General features: G+C 37.0%; 3 protein-coding genes across 4 annotated transcripts; all 3 read right to left on the bottom strand.

The window, feature by feature from the left end:
* Nucleotides 1-1,073: 1,073 nt before the first annotated feature.
* Nucleotides 1,074-7,553, bottom strand: LOC132183391 (dihydroflavonol 4-reductase/flavanone protein). The gene is made up of 9 exons (XM_059596818.2): nt 7,212-7,553; nt 5,677-5,797; nt 5,434-5,534; nt 3,562-3,687; nt 3,342-3,462; nt 3,114-3,198; nt 2,137-2,250; nt 1,977-2,016; nt 1,074-1,449 (listed from the first exon to the last, which is right to left on the bottom strand). Exons 1-9 carry the CDS (start codon nt 7,389-7,391, stop codon nt 1,297-1,299), a joined length of 1,041 nt encoding a protein of 346 aa, XP_059452801.2. The 5' UTR covers nt 7,392-7,553; the 3' UTR covers nt 1,074-1,296.
* A 1,012-nt stretch (nt 7,554-8,565) lies between these two features.
* Nucleotides 8,566-11,298, bottom strand: LOC132182087 (cinnamoyl-CoA reductase-like SNL6). Its single transcript, XM_059595291.2, has 5 exons — nt 11,079-11,298; nt 10,312-10,484; nt 9,754-9,939; nt 9,417-9,570; nt 8,566-9,051 (listed from the first exon to the last, which is right to left on the bottom strand). The coding sequence occupies exons 1-5, from the start codon at nt 11,284-11,286 to the stop codon at nt 8,705-8,707; spliced, it is 1,068 nt and encodes a 355-aa protein (XP_059451274.2). The 5' UTR covers nt 11,287-11,298; the 3' UTR covers nt 8,566-8,704.
* Nucleotides 11,299-12,452: 1,154 nt separating this feature from the next.
* PERK8 (Protein kinase superfamily protein) lies at nt 12,453-18,907 on the bottom strand. 2 transcript variants are annotated; one of them, XM_059596791.2, is made up of 8 exons: nt 17,220-18,907; nt 16,007-16,417; nt 15,567-15,653; nt 14,639-14,709; nt 14,235-14,311; nt 13,681-13,828; nt 13,091-13,252; nt 12,453-12,998 (listed from the first exon to the last, which is right to left on the bottom strand). In XM_059596791.2, the coding sequence occupies exons 1-8, from the start codon at nt 18,169-18,171 to the stop codon at nt 12,750-12,752; spliced, it is 2,157 nt and encodes a 718-aa protein (XP_059452774.2). In that variant the 5' UTR covers nt 18,172-18,907; the 3' UTR covers nt 12,453-12,749. The 2 variants fall into 2 exon arrangements, with proteins under 2 accessions (XP_059452774.2, XP_088372622.1); XM_088516496.1 differs by lacking the exon at nt 16,007-16,417.
* Nucleotides 18,908-20,837: the final 1,930 nt, after the last annotated feature.

Raw genomic sequence — 20,837 nt, 5'->3', positions numbered from 1 at the left:
TTAATAAAATTATAGATTATTCAGCTATAGACTATAGTGCTCAACAAAGTTGTTGAGTAATATAACTTTTCAGCAAACTCTTGGCTATTTTATTGAGTCAAATGGAGTGATTTTAACAATATTAATTAACAAAATAATCAAAATATTACTTTATTAAGCCGAATGTGAATGCTCGTACTTTATTTTGTGTATAGATTCATTTTGTCCCGATAAAGGCAAAAGAGGTACTGTCTTAAAACAGGAAATGTCCTTTTCTTCATTTATTATACGACTCTTAGATGACGGGCAATTGTTGTCCTTGTTCCCACAAATGACAAAGCCGTACTGAAAGAACCAGATACCTTAGCTCAAGTTCTACAACAATCGATTAAGAAAAAAACAAAACCTACAGCAATCTGTAATGGGTTTTTTCTTGTATTTGAGTGATATTTATGGGTTTTGATATACTTGATGAATGGATGCTGTGGAAATTATAGAATGGAGATCATTGGATGACGAAAATACTTGATAAACTTGTATTGAAATGATAGAGAACTATTCGAGATGTTCAGTCTTCTGGAATCACAGTCAAGCTTCTTAGATATTCTTTCCTCCCTTTTTCTGCCGATTGGGTTGATTCTTATAGACCCCATCGGTTACAACTATTCAAAACGCATAGAACGACTAATAAAACGCAATTCTACAAAAGGACCTAATAACCTAAATGACCCATTACAACTAAGAGATCTACTAACATAATAGACCCATAAAGGCCAACTGCATAATAAGCCCATTAAAAGCCCACTATATTATATACATTACATTCCTCACCCCTTAAAGGCCAAATGAAAGCTATTTTTTTCCCTTTTTAGAAGATTTTTAATTTATTTATTTTGTATTGACTTATGGAACATAACACCATTTAGGTACACTTGCCAAGAACTCAACCTTCATTGCTGATATATGCTGAAAGTAGTGCACTGAGATGGCACGTATCTTATGGCAATTCAGGAACAAGGTTTGTTATGATCCTCTTAGCAGTCCAATAGTTCTGGAGCGTTTGGGGTATCGATTAGGTAGCTAAGATTGAAGAGTAAGAAAAGACAAGTAGAAGCATTATTAAGGAGAAAGTAATCCACACTAGTGTTACATTTCATGTTTGGGCACAAACAATACCCTAGTTCCAGTTATAAACCATAATGAAAGATTTGTGAGACACACAAGTTAATTCCTTTTTGGTAAAAAGTTCCAGTGAAGCCCAAGTGGGATAATTTTTTTGGTCCCCTTCCCTTTCTCTTTCAGGCTACCTTCTTTCTTCTACCTGAACCACCATCTCTGGGCAGCAGAAATTGGAGTATTCAAAAATGGGGCGTAGCGGTGGACAAGCGGATTGACGGTCCTCCCAATCTTAGCCCATACGCTATTATGGTAACTAGCAGTAACAGGGGCATGATACATGAGCTTCAATAGCTGTCAAAAAGCGTTTTAAGAGAGTCAAAAGCAAGAAAAATTAACAAACACAACCCTACACTATAATGCAAAGGTTAACACAAAATCTAAACAGAGATAAAAAAAAAAAACAAATGATGAAATAGCAACTAAAAAGGATGAAGAGACCCTTGGTTAGAATTCCCAAATGCAACAGAAATCAAACACCACATTTTTTGCATATTGTAATTCTTTAAAAGCACTCTTCTTGAACTCTACTGATATTTTCACACAAGTGAAATCATGAGGCATAGTCAAAAGTTTTCCTCTCTCAATAAACTGATAGCACAGCATTGGTCCACAGTTTTGCAGAAAAAATGATCAAGTCAATGAGAAAAAAGAGTGTCTACGACAAAACATGAGTGGGACACCAAATCCATCAATTTTCTGGTGCTTATGCACATTTACTTTTTAGCTACAACTAACAACACTTAGCTACAACTAACAGCACTTTGGATTGAATAAGAAAAAACAAACTGAATAATTGATCAGGGACAAATGTAACGAACCTGCCAGTACATGAAAGTTTGTATTAGATTGCGTTGCCACCTGCATGATTATAATTTAAGAATTTGAGAGACTCCAGAAGTAGGCAAAAATATAAATAACAATGAAAGGAAATAAATATGTGCAACAATTGAAAAAAATAAATATCTCTGAGAATCTCACGAGAAAAAGGAAATGATCATGAGGAAACCAAGTCCAATCTCAGCGTGTGAAGACAGTATGCTGAGGGTAGTTGTGTTTGACTCCACCCAAACACATGGCTCTTCCAAGTACTTCCTATTCACACACAGAAAAAGATAAAATACTCATGAAAATAAATAAATATACCCAAAGAATAAATAAAATATTAAGGTTCGCATTAGAGAAGTTGAAACAATTATATGTTTTAACATAGGCATTGAAGAAAGTTCACAAGTGGACAAACTCTACTACATGAAGGCAAGGACATGGCGTGACAAGGGTTCTGGCCTGAAAACCGTGTAGCACTTTAAAACAATCATTTAGCATAACAAACCAATGCCCACGAGTAAAATTTAGTCAAATAATAAGGTACTCTTAAGTATTGATATCCTAATATTACAGGAAAAGTATGCAATAATAATTCGAAATTATGATAAACTCGAATGAGATAGTATGGATATCAAAAATCTGAATGCACACACTAATCTACCATCTAAAGAGCGCTAAAAACTGAATTAAGTAAACACGACCACAACCATTGAGATATTAATTAGCGGGAATGATTAGCACAAATGCTTCAAGGAATCACCAAAAAGCCTTCCACCCAAATAGGAGGTGACAAAAGGCAAAACGAACAATATTAGGCAAGGATAATAACATGATAGCATCATTTTGTTAAACCAAACATCAAAACCAAAGTCGCAAAATAATCCTAATCAATTCAAGGATCACAGGAGAAACCCACATTCCAACCGTTCTCTGAAATGCCAATTGACTGTATCACATTATTAAATTCATATAACAGAAGGCATTCAATGTAATATCACTCAATTGGACAATAAGACTACATGATTGAGAAAAAGCAAATAAGATAAAAGCAAGTATAGTAATCAAGTAAATCCAACTAAAGAATCAACCAACCAAAGATACATATCATTAAAGGTTCATAACTCTCCCACCTGTACAGGGAGGAACGACTGAAATTATGTCTAAGGAACTTGGCAACATGTTCAAGTGCTCGACATAGAATAGGAATCAAGGCAACTGCAACAAAGATCACCTCATCATACTAGGCACGGCCAGAAAAAAGATTAATTCAACAATATTGACAGAAGAACAAAAAAAATGAACTTAGAGAAAGAATTTTAGGGAAGACAAAAAGAACTAAGAAACTAAACAATTCTCACACTTAAGGCAAAGATTTGAAGCCACAAAGATAAGGCAGTAGATGAAGTAGATAAAATCCTTGGTTGCAATAATAGACTGAAAGTAAGCTTGCAAAGCCTGCGCATTCCATGCCCTCGGTTTCTGCAATAATATCAGATTGGTTAATTGAACTTGAAGAAAGATAACAAACCACGTATGAAGTAAAAAGTTACAATCGCAGTGAAAGAGAAAAAGAAATACCCCATATAGCGAATACAAGGAATAAAGAGAGGAACATGCAGTGCCCATTAAGGAAAGCCGAAATGTCCTTTGTGAAAGATGTCTAGGTACCAATGGAAAAATTGCAAGTACAGCCACGACAAACACCTGCAGTTCAAAAAAGAAGATTAAAGCAATATTACCAGAAGAAGTCCTCACACATGAGCAGAATCATAGTACAATGATCCTACTTTTAACATAAAACTTAGTTACTTAAATTTAAAATCACAGTAAATTCCTATCAAGCAGTTTCTTTCTAAGGCTTAATTTTATAATTAAGATGCAGTACAATTTGTTATATTTACTTTGGTCCAAACCTGACTAGTTGTATAGTTCTAAAAAATCTTAATTGATATAAAAAAATTCTTCCCCAGAACAGGAAGAAAATCATGCTTAAAATAACAATGAACAACAGCAGAGCAGCTTGAACTTTGCATTCTAAAAACACATGAAAGGGTTCAACATTGCAATAATTCGAGCCATAAGGGTGAATTTAAGGAATGCTCATGTGTATGATCCAACAGAACAAATAAGAAAATGAGTCGGTAATTTTACAATGAGAATTCTCACAATCAACAGAGATGAGCATTCGACACTTCCAAAGTAGCCTGTCTTCTAAGGTTGACGGACTCAATTATTTACAGACTCATATATGACCATAATGTTGTTTTGGAATTGCTATTGGGTTTTGGTATCCATTTGTTCCCCCTTCCTCAAAAGCAGTTAGAACAGAAGTTCTGAAATCTACAGAGGGGGAAAAACAGCTTCGAGGAAACAGATAAGAATGAAAAAATAGTGAAAAGCTCATAAGAGCAATTTAGTTTTTTTTAATAAGTATTTCAATCTCATTAAAGAGCGCATGCGGCCGCAACCCAAATACACGGGAGGCATACAAGAGGAACACTCAATTAAGGAAAAGAGGAACACATCTCAAGAAATTCTAAGAAATTAAAGAAACGAGAACTGTTGTAGACAACTATCCAAACATAAAGATATTTGAGCATAATGGCTTTTAGTTCTGTCATTGTCCTCTCAAAATCTTTTAAAAATTTTGAGCATTACGTAGGGACGGAACTAGGATTTTTGGTATGGGGGAATAACCTAATTTGAATCTTTCAACAAAATCCCAGCACAACTTAACCATAATTTTTCATATTTTGATGAATTTCAGAAGTGTTTTATAATCATAATATGGTTCCTCCTTACCAATTTTTCTTATAATCATGAAGACAATAACTTGGTCCAAAACGTTTTACTGTATGTTATGGTCCTTTTACCCTTTTGACCAAGACAAACCCCATCTTCTACTTCAGAAGTGTTTTAAGTTTAAAAATTGTTTCAACACTTTTTCCCATATTGCAAGAAGCTGCTTTATCGAGGAGAAACTGTTATGGCATAGAGAAACTGCAGGTGTTGGCATTGGAGTTTGCAATAGGGCCTGCTTGGTAACATATCCCCTCAATTGCCTCACATTTTCAAGAACCTCAATATCAAGGCAATAAATAAGTATGATATCTTGACCCTTGGGAACTTCAAAACACATTTGTAATGTTTTCCCTCAACAAACAAATGTAGCGCTATCTGCAACATAAAAAATGGGGGGCAAGACATTAACTCTTACAGGGGCCACTTCCTACAAACATGCTCACTAATACAAGTTATAAAATTTTGGCGGGGGCATACTAAACGTGGGTCTGCCCCTGATTGCATTCTCTTCAAATACACCACATTAAGCACAAAGAAATTAAGTAAAAGCATCATAATACCACAACATACACATGCATACACACACAAAAATTATGTGACAGTTTGTTGAACTATATGGACACATGCATGAAGTAGATTTCATTATACCCAAGCATTCACAGAGAACTGAATCGTTTGCCGATCCCAGCGCAGAGAAGTTGGATTTGGACTGGCAGTTGCTGACGTCCCTGAATTTGGAGTTGTTGACCCTACAGCAATATTAAGGCCCAATTCACAAGCAGGAGCAATTTTAGTACCAGTGAAAAGAAAATTAATACATTCACATGTAAGGAAATTCGTAATTTTTCATTTCTATTATGGATATTTAATAGTAAAATCCACATTTTCTACCTGTGTTACGTTGTCGAGCTTGGGCATTTGAAGATGTTGATGAAGCTGAGGATGATGCTGATGGTCTTGCAGGCTGAGATGAACTGTTAGTGGACATAGCCTCTACCACAAGATCAGGATCCTGTTTATGAAATTCAAGTATCAGTAAAGATTGTCAAGGTGTAAGATTTAAAGCAAAAGCTGAATGAAGAGTGAACACGAATAAATATATACTATTGCATTTTCCATAACCTCAAAAGACCAAATCACTGTTATAAAATAAAAATTACACATGGCATGAACCCACAAAGCAAATCCTCATCCATGATAGAGTCTCAACCTAAAAAACAATCCCCCACCCATCATCTGTGATCAAATCTCAATCATAAAGCATAATTTTTAATCAAATGTCCACTTTTTGGTGTAGTAATAGCAATTATTAAATTTCTTTTACCTAGAGAGTTGGAGGAAGCAATAATAGAGAATGTTGATCGATCGGTATACATTCCTTCAATATATGATAAGATAAAATACCAATCTTAGAGCATAACAACGATGGAGCTCCACATATGAAACCAAAAGGGCAAACCACAAATTCAAGAAATTGAGTCATAGGTTACATCTCATTTAAAATGAGAAATGTATATGAACTATAGAGTGACTAGGCTTGTATCCTTCCCTCAATCACCTCTACTTCCTCATCCAGCCCCCTCCAAGAGTTCTTTTCCTTTCTCTCTATACAAACCAGGAAACTGCAAAAAGAATGACCTTTCCAAATAGCTGTCAACGTGACACAAAACATTCTTATTTCACCCACTAAAGGCTCACCTTAGTGAAGACAGCATTACCCAGCCAATCCCAAATCCCTTTAAAATGGAAGACCAAATCTCACAGCGAAGATAGGCAATAGAGAGGATTGGGGGGTGGGAAAAACTTGAAATCACGCAAGCAATATAATCACAGTCGTGAAGCAAAACTAAAACTCATCAACAAAACACAAAAAGACAAAAGAGAAAGAAAAGAAAAAGAAAAAGGTAAAAATCATAACTAAGAGCAAAAATCCAATGCAACCCATCTCAGTTTACCCGCAATCAATATCCCAAAAAACAAAACGAATAGAACCCAGATAGGATTCAAGGATTTTAGTCCTAATTATTTAAAAACCCGACACAAAAGATCGAAAATTCCGGTAAACTAACACACAATCAAATAGAATTAATTCAGAAACTAATAAATGAAAAAAAAAAAAAAAAAAAATTATAAATCACATAACACAAAACATAAACCATATATAATCAACACAACCGAAGCAACAATAAAACAAAGAAAACCCAGATGGGGATTCATGTTTCACGTCCACACACAAGCAACTACATTCAATTTTAAAACGAACAACAAAGACCAAAAATTATCATCCACAAAACAACAATCAACCCTACAGGCAAAACAAAGAGAACCCAGATGGGGATTTCATATATCACAAGTCCTTATACCAAAGAAAACAAATTTATAGCAAATCAATGACAACAACAGAGAGGAATGGGTGGAGTACGGACGATGTAACGCTGGTAGAACTTGCGCTTGAAGTGGACGACGACATCGGGGCGCGAGGCCATGTGGGGAGGGATGAGGATGTTAGACCAGTAGTCGGCCCATCTGGGGTCGTTCTCGTAGTCGTAGGCCGCCGCCGCAATTCTCTTCATCCTCTGCGGATCCTCCGCCCTCTCTTCCCCCATTTCTCCTCCTCCTCTTTCGCTTTCTTTCTCTCGCAACTGCTACTGCTCTACCAGACTACCACTCCCACTGCTATTTCTATGGGCATCTACACCAAGAAAGATTTTCGCCTCCGCACATCTACTCAAGTCTACGACTCTCCCTAGACTGAGTCCTCTCCTTGGCTAACGACGTCGTTTAGATACGGTTTTTTTTTTTGTTTTTTCAGTTCCTATGTTTGTTAAAAAAATTATTTATATATATTTTATTTTCAAAACAAAAACACTCCCAAACAATTCAAATCACAAAATACTCTTAAAAGCATATAATTTATTTATTTTTTAATTTTTGTTGAAGGTGGGGGTGTGTGGGAGGCATCATTGATCATTCCATTTGAGAATGGAATATCTTGGGCCTACAAGTGACTTTCTGGGGGGGTGTTTACTTTTGTTTTGTTGTTCTTGCAAGAGCTCAATACAAAGTGATATAGGAGCCTTCCTTGACATACACATCACATAGTACATATAGTGAATCTTCACTCCTGATTTGAATAATCACGTACAAATTTGATAATTGTGAGGAAGGATAAAAGGTTTTTTCTTTAGCAATATTGTGTATTAAACATAATTATTTTAACATTTCGGGCCCATATTAGAAAGATATGTAACTCACATAAAGTGAGCGGTTTATAAAGAAGATTCTTGTAAAAGAATGCCAGAAATTTTGAAGCGATTGTGGTGGAAGGTGAACAGCACAAGTCTTACAGCAGAGATGATGATTCTGTCTATCAGAGTGCTTTGGAAAAAGTTCATTCAACATACCCCCAAGTTTCAAACCACAAAGGTTCTTTCCCTTTTTAGAGAATAGAATCTGTCTCAATTATTCACACGGTAACAAATTACTCCATTCTCCTTCATGTGGTGCTCTATTCCCTCTCTCTCATTATATATATATAATAGAATTTTGAGAAAACTTTATTTGTCGTTCATGATCTTTACGCCCTTAAACTTTAAAAAAGTATTAATTTAGGGTTACCTACTTTCATAACTTTGCCGTTCAAATTCAGCTTTAAATCCTAATGGAGGAAGTTGAATTCTCAAAGTACCCACTTCCAAATTCAATGTATTTTTGTAATTTTTAAAATATTTGAGGAGTATTTTAAAGATTTCACTAATCATCGGTTTGATATTAAGCTGAATTTTGACAGGATGATTAACATTGCAAATTTCTGGAAGATAGTAACCCTAAATTGACACTTTTAAAAGTTAAAGGGTACAATTACAAAAACGATGAAAAACCGGGCTAATAAGTGAAGTTTGTTCCAGAATGTTTTTTCTCATGACCATGAGAATTTGCAACACTGTTTGCAAGATAAGCTTTGAGAAGCTTGTAATATGAGTTTAGAAAGCTTGGAGTTATCAAGATTGCTATCTATTTCTTGGTCTCCTGATCCTTCTGGTAAGACTAGCTGCTGTCTTCCTCCTGAATCTGATAATAAGCCATGCATGTTCAACCCATTTTCTACTTCAATGGCGTCGTCCAATCTTCGCACCACTCTTTGGAAGCAAAAGTATCTTCCGCAAGCTCCGCAATCCATAGCTTCGTAAACCTGGACATGTGCCGCTGCCACCTTCTTAGCATCAACAATAGCCAGGGCTCCTCGTTGTAGCATGATCTGGCCACCTTTGTATCAAATTTGTAACATTGTTAAAAGAATAATTAAACCAAGTATTAATATAGCTAGCTCAAGCTTTTTTTTAAATCATATTCATGAAGTGTTTAAGATTTTCAGAAAGTTTCTGTTAGTTTCAACATGTTAAATGTATTCCTGAAGCACATAAAAAGGCGGGATCGAAGTTGGATTTAGTTTAAGACTCAAATGACTAAGTTCGCTCCTTTAATATGGTATCAGAGCAAAATGGTTTTGAGTTCAAACTTTAATTATACAATTCACCTTCCATTTCGGTTAAACATTCTATGTCTTGTCACGTTTTTTTTTTCACTAAAAATTGACAGAAATGAAGCAAAAATGGATGAATGTGAAGTACCTTTAAGGTATGGTATAGAGGTTTCTCTGTGAGCATTTGGGAAAGAGGGGGCCATGAGTAATCCAGGGCAGACTGTAACAAGCTCCACTTCCATTTCTTCAGACTTGCTCCAGGCAGCCTTCTCTGCCATCGTCTTCCCCAAGGCAAGCCAAAGCTGTTAACCACAACAAATGATGCCATTTTTAGATTAATCATTTGTTTTATTTACCAATACTATTACTATTTGGAAGCCTCATTCTACTGTAGCCTTAGGCGATCGCCTAACCCGCCTAGTGGAAGAGTTGCCCTGATTTGAGACTATGTAGTGTGAATGGCATAATTAAAGAATTTGATGTACCCTGTTTTCTCTGCAGAAGTCTTCATCACTCCAGGCAGTCTCATCAACAACCCTGTCTACATTGTCACAATTCCAGATAGAGGCAAGAAGAGAGGAGGTAAAGATACATCTCTTTATATATGCAGCTCTACCACAAGCTTCAATGACATTCTTTGCCCCTTCAGCCTCAAGAACTGCCATCCATTCCTGAAAATTATCATGAATTGTGTGTCATGGATTATGATTGAGATTTGTTTTTGGATTGCATTATGAAGTCTGTATTTTTCCCTCATGGTAATTAAAAAAAAAAAAATTTTAAAAATCCTACCATTCTTTCTGGGTACTTTTTGTAATCAAAGCCTAGTTTAATGCTGATTCTAATATTGAAGAATGTTATGGCCTCTGGCTGAAAAAAATCAATTCATTCTCAGGTGGCTTTAGTTTTAGCTGATCTACTTGTGAGTTCAAAGCTTAAAGCAATCAGAATCAAAATCAAATAATTTAAATTTCATTATAGACTTGGATAAGTACAACACACAGTTTGCATAAAGAAGCAGCATATATAGAATAAAAACTTACAGAATAACCAGAGATCCCATGAGGATCAACAAAAGAGGAGGTGTGAAAAATGGCATGACAACCTCTAAAAGCATCACTGAGACTGTCCACATCTCCCATGTTTGCTACCACAACACTTTCTAGTTGATCTATCTCTTCATCTCCTATCAGCTCTCTCATGTCATCAAAATCCACTATTGAATGAAAATTAATAAAGTTAATCAGTTCAGAAACAGAAAAAAGGGGCATATATATGACCAAAACTGTAACACCCCTACTTTAAATCCCAGCTTAGCTTATAGATTAGCCCTTGGAAATGGGCTTAGAGGTTGGGCGTAAGATAGCTTATAGTAAAATGGTCTCAGATCCACCTAATAATGTATCATGTGGTACTGTCAACACTGTATGACATAACCCTGACGAGGACGTCAGAGCCCATATCAAGAAGATGAGTAGTTCACATAAAAAGTGATTAAGCCTTTTAAAGTAATAATGCAGATGTGGTTAATTTTTTTTCCTGGGTCATTCCAAAACTAAAAATAATAGATACTTGATATGATATCTAAGTAATTAATTCAGTAGAACCATGACAGCTTCCTCAGAGAAGTTGGTCCAGCTCTACATCTTTTCCCAGACAGATTTACTATCATTATTTTATAGCTAAGTCTTTGATTATATATAATTAATTTGCTGTCGGGTGTTTGATCAATTCAGCAAGTTTTGCAGTTGTTACAGCACCATAATCCATAATGAATATATTTTAATCCAAGAAACAGTGGTCGAGATACCTTGGTATTGGATGGTGACACGAACAGAGTAAGCATGAGCCAAGAGCTCCTTCACAATGTGGGAAGCCAGGTAAGAATTCCCACTTGTCACGCAAACCAATCCCCTCTTTCTTGCAGCACTCAAACTGCAGCTGTTTGGATTACTATTAATGCAATTTTGTTGTCCCTCCTTCAAAGCACTCCACACCATCAGATTTATTTCTACCATCTCTCTCTCTCTCTCTCTGTGATGCATGCATGCATGGAAAATGGTAATTAATTAATGTATACATATATAGAAGGGCTTGGTAGATGAAGAAGAGTAGGTGGGAAAGCACGAGGGAGAAGAATGTGCACACCTTCTTGTCTATGGTGATTGCTTATTAGGTTGATATACATGTGGCGTGCATCCAATAGGCCAAAGGAATCGATTTTCTTGTGTAATATCACAGTTAAAAAAAAATAAATAAATAAATAAAAAACTCTTAAGTAATGAAATGATAATTACTCGTATGATATCCATATTTCATTTACAATTTTCAAAAGGCTTGCAAATGATTTGGTGCACCTCTTAACGAGAAGAAGGAAAAGGACAGAGTTTTCCTCCAACTTTCTCCAACCCAATTTATAAAAATGACATGTGTCATTTTAACATGTGAGATACATATGTTTTTTTAATAGTATGGACAAAGTTATAATAAATAATATTAAAAACTCATGTGCATCTCACATGTTATTAAAAAAAGGAACACATGTCATTTTTATAAACTCGATTAAAGGAAGTTTGGAGAAAACTCTGTCCTTATGGTAAGGTCCCTTTCCTCCTTCCCTTTCTTGATTAGGGACATTGCAGTTAAATTGAGTATAATTGTCCATTTGATTGGATACATAACATATATGGTAAGGTCCCTTTCCTCCTTCCTTTTCTTGAGGAGAAAAAAAAAAAAAAACATATATGGTAAGGTCTAATCACCATTGAGTATTTTGATGTCGCAGTCGCACCTCTCTTCAGTGTTGCAGCTGCTGTGCTCAGTGACATACAGGTAATATTTTGGCTGCTTGTTCCAAGAAACTGACCCCATTGAAGCCCTCTTTAGGGGAAACACAAGCAGCTTTATTGACTAACTCGTTTGGCCTTGTCTTACAAATGCTCCACTATTTTGATTGAGGGTGATTCCCTTGCTTATCAACTAGGACTGCCTTGAAGACTTCTAGATGAAAATGAGCAGCTTCTCATATTGTGTTTAAAAGCATTTTCTCTTCTTCTTTTTTTCTTTTTTTCTTTTTTAATGTTCTTTAAGGATAAATAGTGGTAAAGATTCTCCAATGCAATCCTCTTTTCCACTCATTGAATAAGAATAATATAAAAAAAGTATCAAAGAGATTACAGGGTATTCAAGGAAAGGGAGAAATTATATATCAAATCAACAAAAAGAATACAAGGAAAGGCTGCATCAAGTATCTATATATAAAAAAGAATACAAAATCAAGCATCCCCGCTAGCAAAATGATGTTAGCCAAGAGAACAAAGAACTAGAGCAAATAATGTGCAAAAGATTTACATGAAACGAGCAAAAGGACACGTTCCAAGGATATCATGGGCCACAAATTTCATCCCAAGATGAACAAAACTTAATCCTTTCAAGCATGATGAATTCATCCCAGGTTTACCATAGTAAGCCGAAATTCATTTCAATTGCTCCATACGCCAGATGTATTTACCGATGACGGGCTTTTTCGGTACCCATGCTCTCCGCTCCTCAAGCTACCCTGTGTTTGATTGAACATTTCTGAACTGTATTCTTGACTACCAAATGCCATCCTTTGAAACATCCTGATTTGTGCAGAATGTTGCGATGGATCGAATACTTCGCTTTGCCCAGGTTTCATTCCGTTGGTGAGATCTGAAAATTCCTCTAAAGTTTCTAAAGCTCTCACCACCTGATATGAGGGGCAAGGAAGAAGAAGAAATGTTACAAATCCTGCTCAAGTAGAAACAATAGATTGAAAATTTGACACTTCTGCATAATTACCAGACTCATTCGTGGCCTCCTTGCAGCTGAATGACGCACACAAGCTGCAGCTGCTTCAATCATCCGAAACATTTCAATTGTGACATAGTTCTTTTCCATCCTTGGATCTATCAATCCATCAAAATCTTGATCTTCAAGTGCTTCAGTAAGCAACGGTCGAGCCTGAAGAACAAGTTTTAATTATGATTGAACTGTACACTCTAATAACTTGCCAAAGGTTCCATATCCTACTACTTCCCTCACAAACCCCCTCCCCTCCTTTCAAAAATCTAAAAAAAAGGGAAGGAGAGTATGCAAGGTGATTTATTTGTTATAATGTAGGAAGGTCAGAGATGAAGAAAACAGTTAAACACACACACACACATACTCAATCCTGGCATATTTTGAGGTCTGCATTCCTAAAAGTTGATAATTTTGGCTTCTTGTTCGTATAAACAAGGTTTCCAGGATTTGATAAAAATTAGACAAGGTTTCCAGGATTTAGATAAAACTTAAAAACTCTTACAGATTCCAAAGCATGACAAAAATTGTTCTTGAAGCAAAATTGGCGTAGTACTTGCAACAGCATGTCAATATTTTTGGGAACTTACCCATTCAACCAGGCTCTCATCACCCAATGGCTGAGAGGAATCTACGGGCTTGCGGCCTGTAATCAGCTCCAAAAGCACAACCCCAAAGGAATAAACATCAGACTTTTCGGTCAACTTGCCACTTGTTGCATATTCTGGAGCCATGTAACTGGAAAATTACATAATTCCATTCGTTAGAGACATACAAATAGGAAAATCTGACCATGGCATACATCAGTTGTGTAACATAATTCCAGATGCCTACTTGAAGTTCTCTTTAAAGTCTTCCATTTTTATTTTTATTTTTATAAAAAAAAGTCATATCTAAACATTTGTTCTGAAAACATTTCAATGTCAACTATATGGTTCAAATGAAATCACATGGTGGTAAGAGGCATCTATTCTTTTGACCTTTAAAATGTCAATAGTGCTAGCTTTACCCATGAGCAAACATCCATATCTTATGCTTTACAAGACACCAAAACACAGAAAGACAAGTATAGACAAACCTACAAGAAAGTTCATTTAATCATCTAGGAGACACCACCACGAGTCAACACATAAGGGTTACCTACCCAAAGGTTCCCATCACACGGGTGGTCACGTGAGTATTCGAATCCAACGCTAATTTTGCAAGCCCAAAATCTGCAACCTGTAGTGAGAGAACTCACATCTTTAGGAACAAAAATTACTAGTAACATGGAATTTGGAAGATGGAAAAAATCAGCTCCAGCCGCCAAGTTGGTTGTAATTTGTGCTTATAGAGCCAAACAAGTTTGTACTGAACAAAACATGACAAAATGCCCAGCAAACGAAAGCAGGGGACCAAAAAAATGGGGGGAAACAAACAAAAGAAGATTACAAAACATTGTCAGTACATCCAAGGGATAATGACTGGCAGCTGGAGCAAACTATTTTGATCCAGCTGGATGCAAATTGTAGAATTTCAAGAAAATTGAGGTTGCAGAAACAGGCATACCCGAGCTTCAAAGTTGTTATCAAGAAGGATGTTTGATGATTTAATGTCCCTGTGAATGATGCGGGGATGGCCTGATAAATACATTAAAACAGAACATTAAGAGAGGAGAAAAAATCCTCGGTAAATGATAAAAATAAATTCAAACATGAAAAAGGCTGGGAAAAATACAATAACGGATCAGCAAATCTAATTTATATGAGTGGCATTAATTGAACTATACAATAAGAGCAATATGCTATAATGTTTCCTTGATGTAGAGCAAAGTTACTAGGATTACTAGAATCACTTAGGCATCATGACAACCCTGAACTTCCTCCACCAGTTCCAGACATTGATAATGAACCAATATATAGAGAATATGTTGGCTAAAACTTAGAAGAAAATGTATACTTTCAAGCAACAAAAATTAAATGAAAGTCATGATTTGTAGCAACAAAGAGAAAAGGTTGTAAATTACTAAGCTGTTATAGTATTTTTTTTTTTTTTGGTTCTAAAAACTTGTTTTTCAGAACTTGCTGGTCTTCCAGATCAAAGATTAATTTGTCTTTTGGTATTGAACACTCATATTATCAACATCATATATATTTCTAAACTCTTAAGGTCTACAAATCCACACATTTGTTTAACCATACCCCAGCCATTATGTATCGGGCACACTTTCATATCGCATTACCATAGTGACACAACAAATCAAAATACGCCATATTTCAGTTAAAACTTATGTGGAGAGCATCTTTTTTTTACATTTAATTGGCAAAATATTAAGTGATAAAACATGACAAAAAAGAGAAGTTCGCTGTTTCAGGGATTAAAAATCATCAGGCTGTCCTGATAACTGCCTATGTGTTTAGTGTTGCCGAAATAAATGATCCGAAAAAAGGGGAAAGCATATCAGATAAGAAGCCCAGAACAGAAGGAAGAAAATTACAGTCTTCATGTAGGTAAGCGAGTCCTCGAGCTGAACCAACAGCAACCTTCAGTCGGGTTGCCCAATCCATAACAGGCTGGCCCTCACCTGCAAATATTGTTAAGAATATTGGAAGTTACAGATAGAGTACAATTTTGACAGGTGCACCATATGTAGAAGACCTTTAAACAAGTAGCATGACTCTCAAGCGCCTTAACTGGGCATAAAAAAAAATTAAAATAACTATGGAAGAGGTCTAGCCACAGCATGGACACCTCTTATTAAATTGTTACATGTCCATTGTCATTGGATGATTTTGACCAAATATAAATCTCAAGGTAAGCCTACTGTGGACCCATTTTATCTGTGAAGTCAAATGCATAAAAATAGTGTGCTATGGATAATATGGCACTCAAGTTCAAGAATTTTCCTTCCAATTTCATCTGAGACGTATTTATTACCATGAAGATGACGATGAAGAGTGTCGTTCGCGACAAATTCGTAGACAAGTAATCTTTGACGCTCAGATATACAGTAACCCACCAGGGAGACCAAATGACGATGGTGTATTCTGCTAATTATCTCAACTTCTGCTCTGAACTCACGCTCTCCCTGTCCACCACCAATTTTCAGCTGTTTAACAGCTACATCTCTTCCATCTGTGAGGACACCTTTGTACACACAACCAAATCCACCTTCACCCAAAAGATTCTGTGTTGAGAATCCATTTGTGGCCTGGATTAGTTCTTCATAAGTGAACCATGACCTTGAATTGCTTACACCGCCTGGCTCTGATGGTGTATACATAAACTCACTACCGGAACCATCTCTTACTAGGGGAGTTGGAGAATAGGGCTTTAGAAATAATGAATCTGGAGAGCAAATGCAAGTGCATTAAGTTACATTCATTGAGCTTGCTAGCTGACTCAAAAGCATAGTCAAATTAAACTTGATATGTACCATGTCACCCAATGAGAATAAAAATTTAAATTCAAATTCTTCAAACTGAAAAGAGCATTTAGACTTCCTTAACACCATATCCATGACCCTAATTGTCACAAGCACATGGAAACCATACGGAATCAGTAAGATTGCAATGGTTCAACTATTTAAGTCATAGGCTCCACAAGGACATGTTAAGTTGAAAACGAAAAAGTTTCTGGTAGCTATGTTTGTGAATTAACAGAAGGTATAACCCTTAAATGAGTAGGCAGACCAAAATTCATGATGCTGACCCCAATGGCTGGATAGATTTTCTGGATGAGAGTGTCATCCCTAATGGTTTAGATAGACCATTCAGAGTTTAGCTGAGTTGTCGAATTTCTAAAACTTAAGAGCTTGTATGAAAACATCAGAGATCGTGTAGATAAAATCATCCAATTCACATCAGAGATCTTCATATTTCCCTAAATACAGCATGTTCATGTGACATCCAGTATGCATTGCAATGGGGATCCTAGCAGAAGAAAAATATCAACTGCTTTTGATGGTTGACACTAACTTGTTATCACATTTGACTACAATTCTTATTCAAAATATGTGACACCCTAGAATTATAGTCATCCATGCGTGTGTATAAATAAAATAGCTTTAAGATCAATATTTTAATCAGAAATTAAGAAGCCACTCTTTGATGCAATACCTTGTAAATAAATAAATAAGCAAATGTATTACCTGAATTCTGGGAGGAGGCAAATGGAGAAGGTACGGGATACCCAAAATTCCTTCCAGTTCTCCTTTTCTTACGTTTCTGTAAGAAGCACACAGCCATCCCCAAAAGACTAATCACTAGAACCCCAACCACAAGGGCAATTGCCACAGATCCTCCTGTGCTTAACCCACCTGCATTTGTAGATGTTTCATTTGATACCTTGGTAGAAGGAGAAACTGTTGAGTTACTCGGACTTTCAGTTGCCGGTGAATTACTCCGAGTAGCAGGAGGTGAAGAGGATGAGGGAACTGAAGGAGGAGGTGATGCCGATGTGTTATTTGGGGCAGAGCTAATAGGGGGCGGAGAAGCAGATGTAGATGGAGAAGGTGTACGTATAGGAGGTGGAGGAGAATTTGTTGGCGACTTTGGCACTGGTGGCGGTGGAGAATTGGAGGAAGGCGGTGTTGCGTCATTGGGTGGAGGAGGTGAAGATGCAGTTGGTGGAATGGCTCGAGGGGGAGGTGGGGATGCCACCGGAGGTGTAGGGGATGCTTGCGGAGGAGAACCTCCTAGTGGTGGCGGCGGCGAAGATAAAACTGGAGGGGGTGATGCTGGCGGAGGGGAAGATGGTGGGGGTGATGCTGGTGGCGATGGCGGTGGTGAAGTTGACGGTGGGGGTGAAGTTGGCGGAGAAGGTGGCGGTGAGGTTGGAGGTGGTGTTAATACCGGTGGGGGTGAAGCTGGCGGGGATGGAGGAGGAGCAGCAGGGACTGCCGGTGGAGGAGATCGAGGAGGTGGAGTTGAAGGGGTTGAAGGGGATGAAGGCGGTGGGGTGTCAGTAGTCTGAGTAGGCGTAGATACTGTAGGAGGTGGTGAAGTTGAAGAATTCGACGGAGCAGGGGAAGAAGGTGGTGGCGGTGAGGTGACAGAGGAAGTTGGTGAATTCGCAGCGGAGGGAGGGGTTGTGGAGGCCATCTTCCTATGGATCTCCCCTAACAACGACAATGTACTACTACAGTTCCATTGTCATATTTGAATGATTAGAGTAATCACAAACATCCAAAGCTCCAATTTTTCCTCAAAATAATACATCACCACATCATTCCAGAGCACAATCCAATGCCAAAAAAGGTCTTCCTCAAACCAAACAAAGTAAAAAACACTCAAATTTTCTCAGTATTGACAACCCCAGAAAAAACCCAATTCAATCAAACCAGGCGCTACCAATCTACCAGAATCCCTTCACTGGAAACAACCAGATTCTCCAAACGTTGACATTTGACAAGCTCAGAAAACCCCATTTACCAAAAATAGAAAGAAAAAAAAAATGACTAAGCAAAACCCAGACTGGGAAACCAAAAACTTTGAACAATGATCAGATCAACAACAGTCTCTTAATCCTTATGACTACAGTATAGACTAATGCAGCACTACCCAGATCACCAAAATGCTCAAAAAACTCAAAAAAATCCTTACCTATGTCTCCCCCCTTGGTTGTAGGTGTTTTGGAACTTTTGTCTTAACAGGATGGAATCTTCGAATTCCACGGGTTTCCCGAGAAAGCTCTTTCTGTGGAAATAGCAGAGGGGTATGTAGTTTGTACCCACGAAGTATGCAGACGAAACGTGGGGGCAACTTCCCATTTAGTCTCCCTCTTACTCTTCCTTCCTCATCTCCACATGCACGGAGAGGAAAAAGATTGTATAATCAATCATTAGGATGACGATAAATTCTACCGTTGCCCCATTCTTCGTTTTTTATTTATTTTCTTTCTTCAATTTACGATATTCCATATTCTCTTTTTGAAAAATTAAGGCCACCAAAAAGAAAGAGATAAATATTTTCCACACCTTTATCAAAGGTTCTTATTTGTCAATATGTGTTTGGTGGTATTTTTATGGCATTCTATACACCGTTCGTCATTTAACAGTAAAGATATATTATCACGAATCTTGATTTTGTTTAGTAAACAAGAATAAAAAGGAGGGAGAGAGAGATGAACACGCTTTTGGAGAATTTTGGAGTTGTACATGTGCAGTGAGAATGCAGAATATTTAAAGGTAATTGAAAGCTGGCTGTGACACAGAATAATCCAATTCGAACAAGTCAAATCAAAAACACCAAAGTCCGCGTTTTGTTGCCAGTTTCTATTCAAATAAAAATAGTCAGCTCTCAGGATTATTTGATTATATATTTTTATATATATATTCCTTTTCTGCGATCTTATTCTCAGTTTGTCGTACCCTCCAACGGCCATCACGTATGAACGTGAGCATTTTGACTAGGCACCAAATAAACAATTCCAGCGCCATTTTTGTTGTAATTGGTGGATCATGGGAGGTTGTCGTTTTCGCGTATTGTTTATAAATGCTTACCTTTTAACCTACACCAGAAACGTCAACACAAAGCTTTGTGTTTTGTTGAGCTAATGATGGAACCACCCTTTGCTTGCAGTCTAAAGCTTCCCTCTACACCTCCACCCCCACCAAAAGTTACCATAAGTTTATGATAATGACCTTTGTTGGGACGTGGGCCTACCAATTTTGAGGACCTACTCGTAATCCAAGTTATTTTGGCCCAGGGCCCCCATTCTTTCATGAAGATCATGCCTTGGGCTCCCCCGGCCCGCCTCTAAAATGGTTTGGTGATCGCTAACCCCGCAATTCTTGACTCGTGGGTCATGGGATGCCACACGGAATCGATCGCCAAACGCCCCTTTTTGTTTCAGTCGCCAGTCACCAGTCACGATCCTCGACTGACAAGAGTTGGCCAGTGAGTCTCGAGGTAAGTATTCTTGATTCACAACAGTGCTGACATTTCTTAATAGCTCGAGCAAAGGCCAAACCTAAAGGTACATGAGGGTCCTATAACTGACACACCCAATCACATGTAGTACAAAAGAGTACAATGTGTCTTCCCGCCATGACTCGCAGAAGCAAGGGATCAAATCACCAAAATGCAAAATAGTATAAAGGGAACAGAGACGCACAGATAATGAATTCAAATCCAATTATTTCTCTAAGAAATTATCTTATTCTCTTCTTCCTTCTCAGATACAGTACTAACTTAAACATTAGAACTATCTCCCTCAACTTGCTCCGATAAGCTCTTGTGCCTTATTGTTTTTGTTTCGCTGGACCATTCACCACAATTAAGATGTGTAACCCCCCAACTTATATATATATATATATATATATAAGTCGTGACATTACCACCTAACATTATATCAAAGTTTATAATACATATACATTTCTTTTCTAAGGATAAATCTCATATAATAAAAAGAGATAATTTATAAACATCTAAGTTTGTTGGATACTTACATTGTTTTGCGTGATTCTTTATTGCCCTACTTACCTCAATACCTAACCAAACAAGCGAGCAACCCTCATTTCTTTTGTTTGGATATGAGTCTTAGTGTAATTGATTCTCAACAAAACTCATGTATCGTCTAAAGTAATCAAATGTTTAGACTTATAGGTAGAGTTGACAATTTTTTATACAACCTACAAATTTAACACGAAATTAGCGGGTTAGAATTTTGTACAATCAGGTTAAGTCAACTCACTTAACCTACAAGTAACTTGCATAATCCGTATAAATTAAATTAGTTTTTTTTAACAATTATTAAAAAAAAAAAA

This window comes from Corylus avellana, chromosome 5 (assembly GCF_965113065.1).
Source record: "Corylus avellana chromosome 5, dhCorAvel1.hap1.2, whole genome shotgun sequence".
NCBI lineage: Eukaryota > Viridiplantae > Streptophyta > Magnoliopsida > Fagales > Betulaceae > Corylus > Corylus avellana.
This window is presented reverse-complemented; position numbering and strand designations above follow the sequence as displayed.

Coding starts and splice junctions, on each gene's coding strand:
- LOC132183391 (XM_059596818.2), bottom strand. CDS start 7,391: ATGGGGGAAGAGAGGGCGGAGGATCCGCAGAGGATGAAGAGAATTGCG. Junction 3,463..3,561: donor CCTTGTATTCGCTATATGGG/GTATTTCTTTTT, acceptor ATATTATTGCAG/AAACCGAGGGCATGGAATGC. Junction 2,017..2,136: donor ATGATCATTTCCTTTTTCTC/GTGAGATTCTCA, acceptor ATAATCATGCAG/GTGGCAACGCAATCTAATAC.
- LOC132182087 (XM_059595291.2), bottom strand. CDS start 11,286: ATGGTAGAAATAAATCTGATGGTGTGGAGTGCTTTGAAGGAGGGACAA. Junction 10,485..11,078: donor TGTCACCATCCAATACCAAG/GTATCTCGACCA, acceptor TTCATTCAATAG/TGGATTTTGATGACATGAGA. Junction 9,571..9,753: donor ACTTCTGCAGAGAAAACAGG/GTACATCAAATT, acceptor TGTGGTTAACAG/CTTTGGCTTGCCTTGGGGAA.
- PERK8 (XM_059596791.2), bottom strand. CDS start 18,171: ATGGCCTCCACAACCCCTCCCTCCGCTGCGAATTCACCAACTTCCTCT. Junction 15,654..16,006: donor TCTTCATCGTCATCTTCATG/GTAATAAATACG, acceptor CAATATTTGCAG/GTGAGGGCCAGCCTGTTATG. Junction 14,710..15,566: donor CGCTTACCTACATGAAGACT/GTAATTTTCTTC, acceptor TGTATTTATCAG/GCCATCCCCGCATCATTCAC.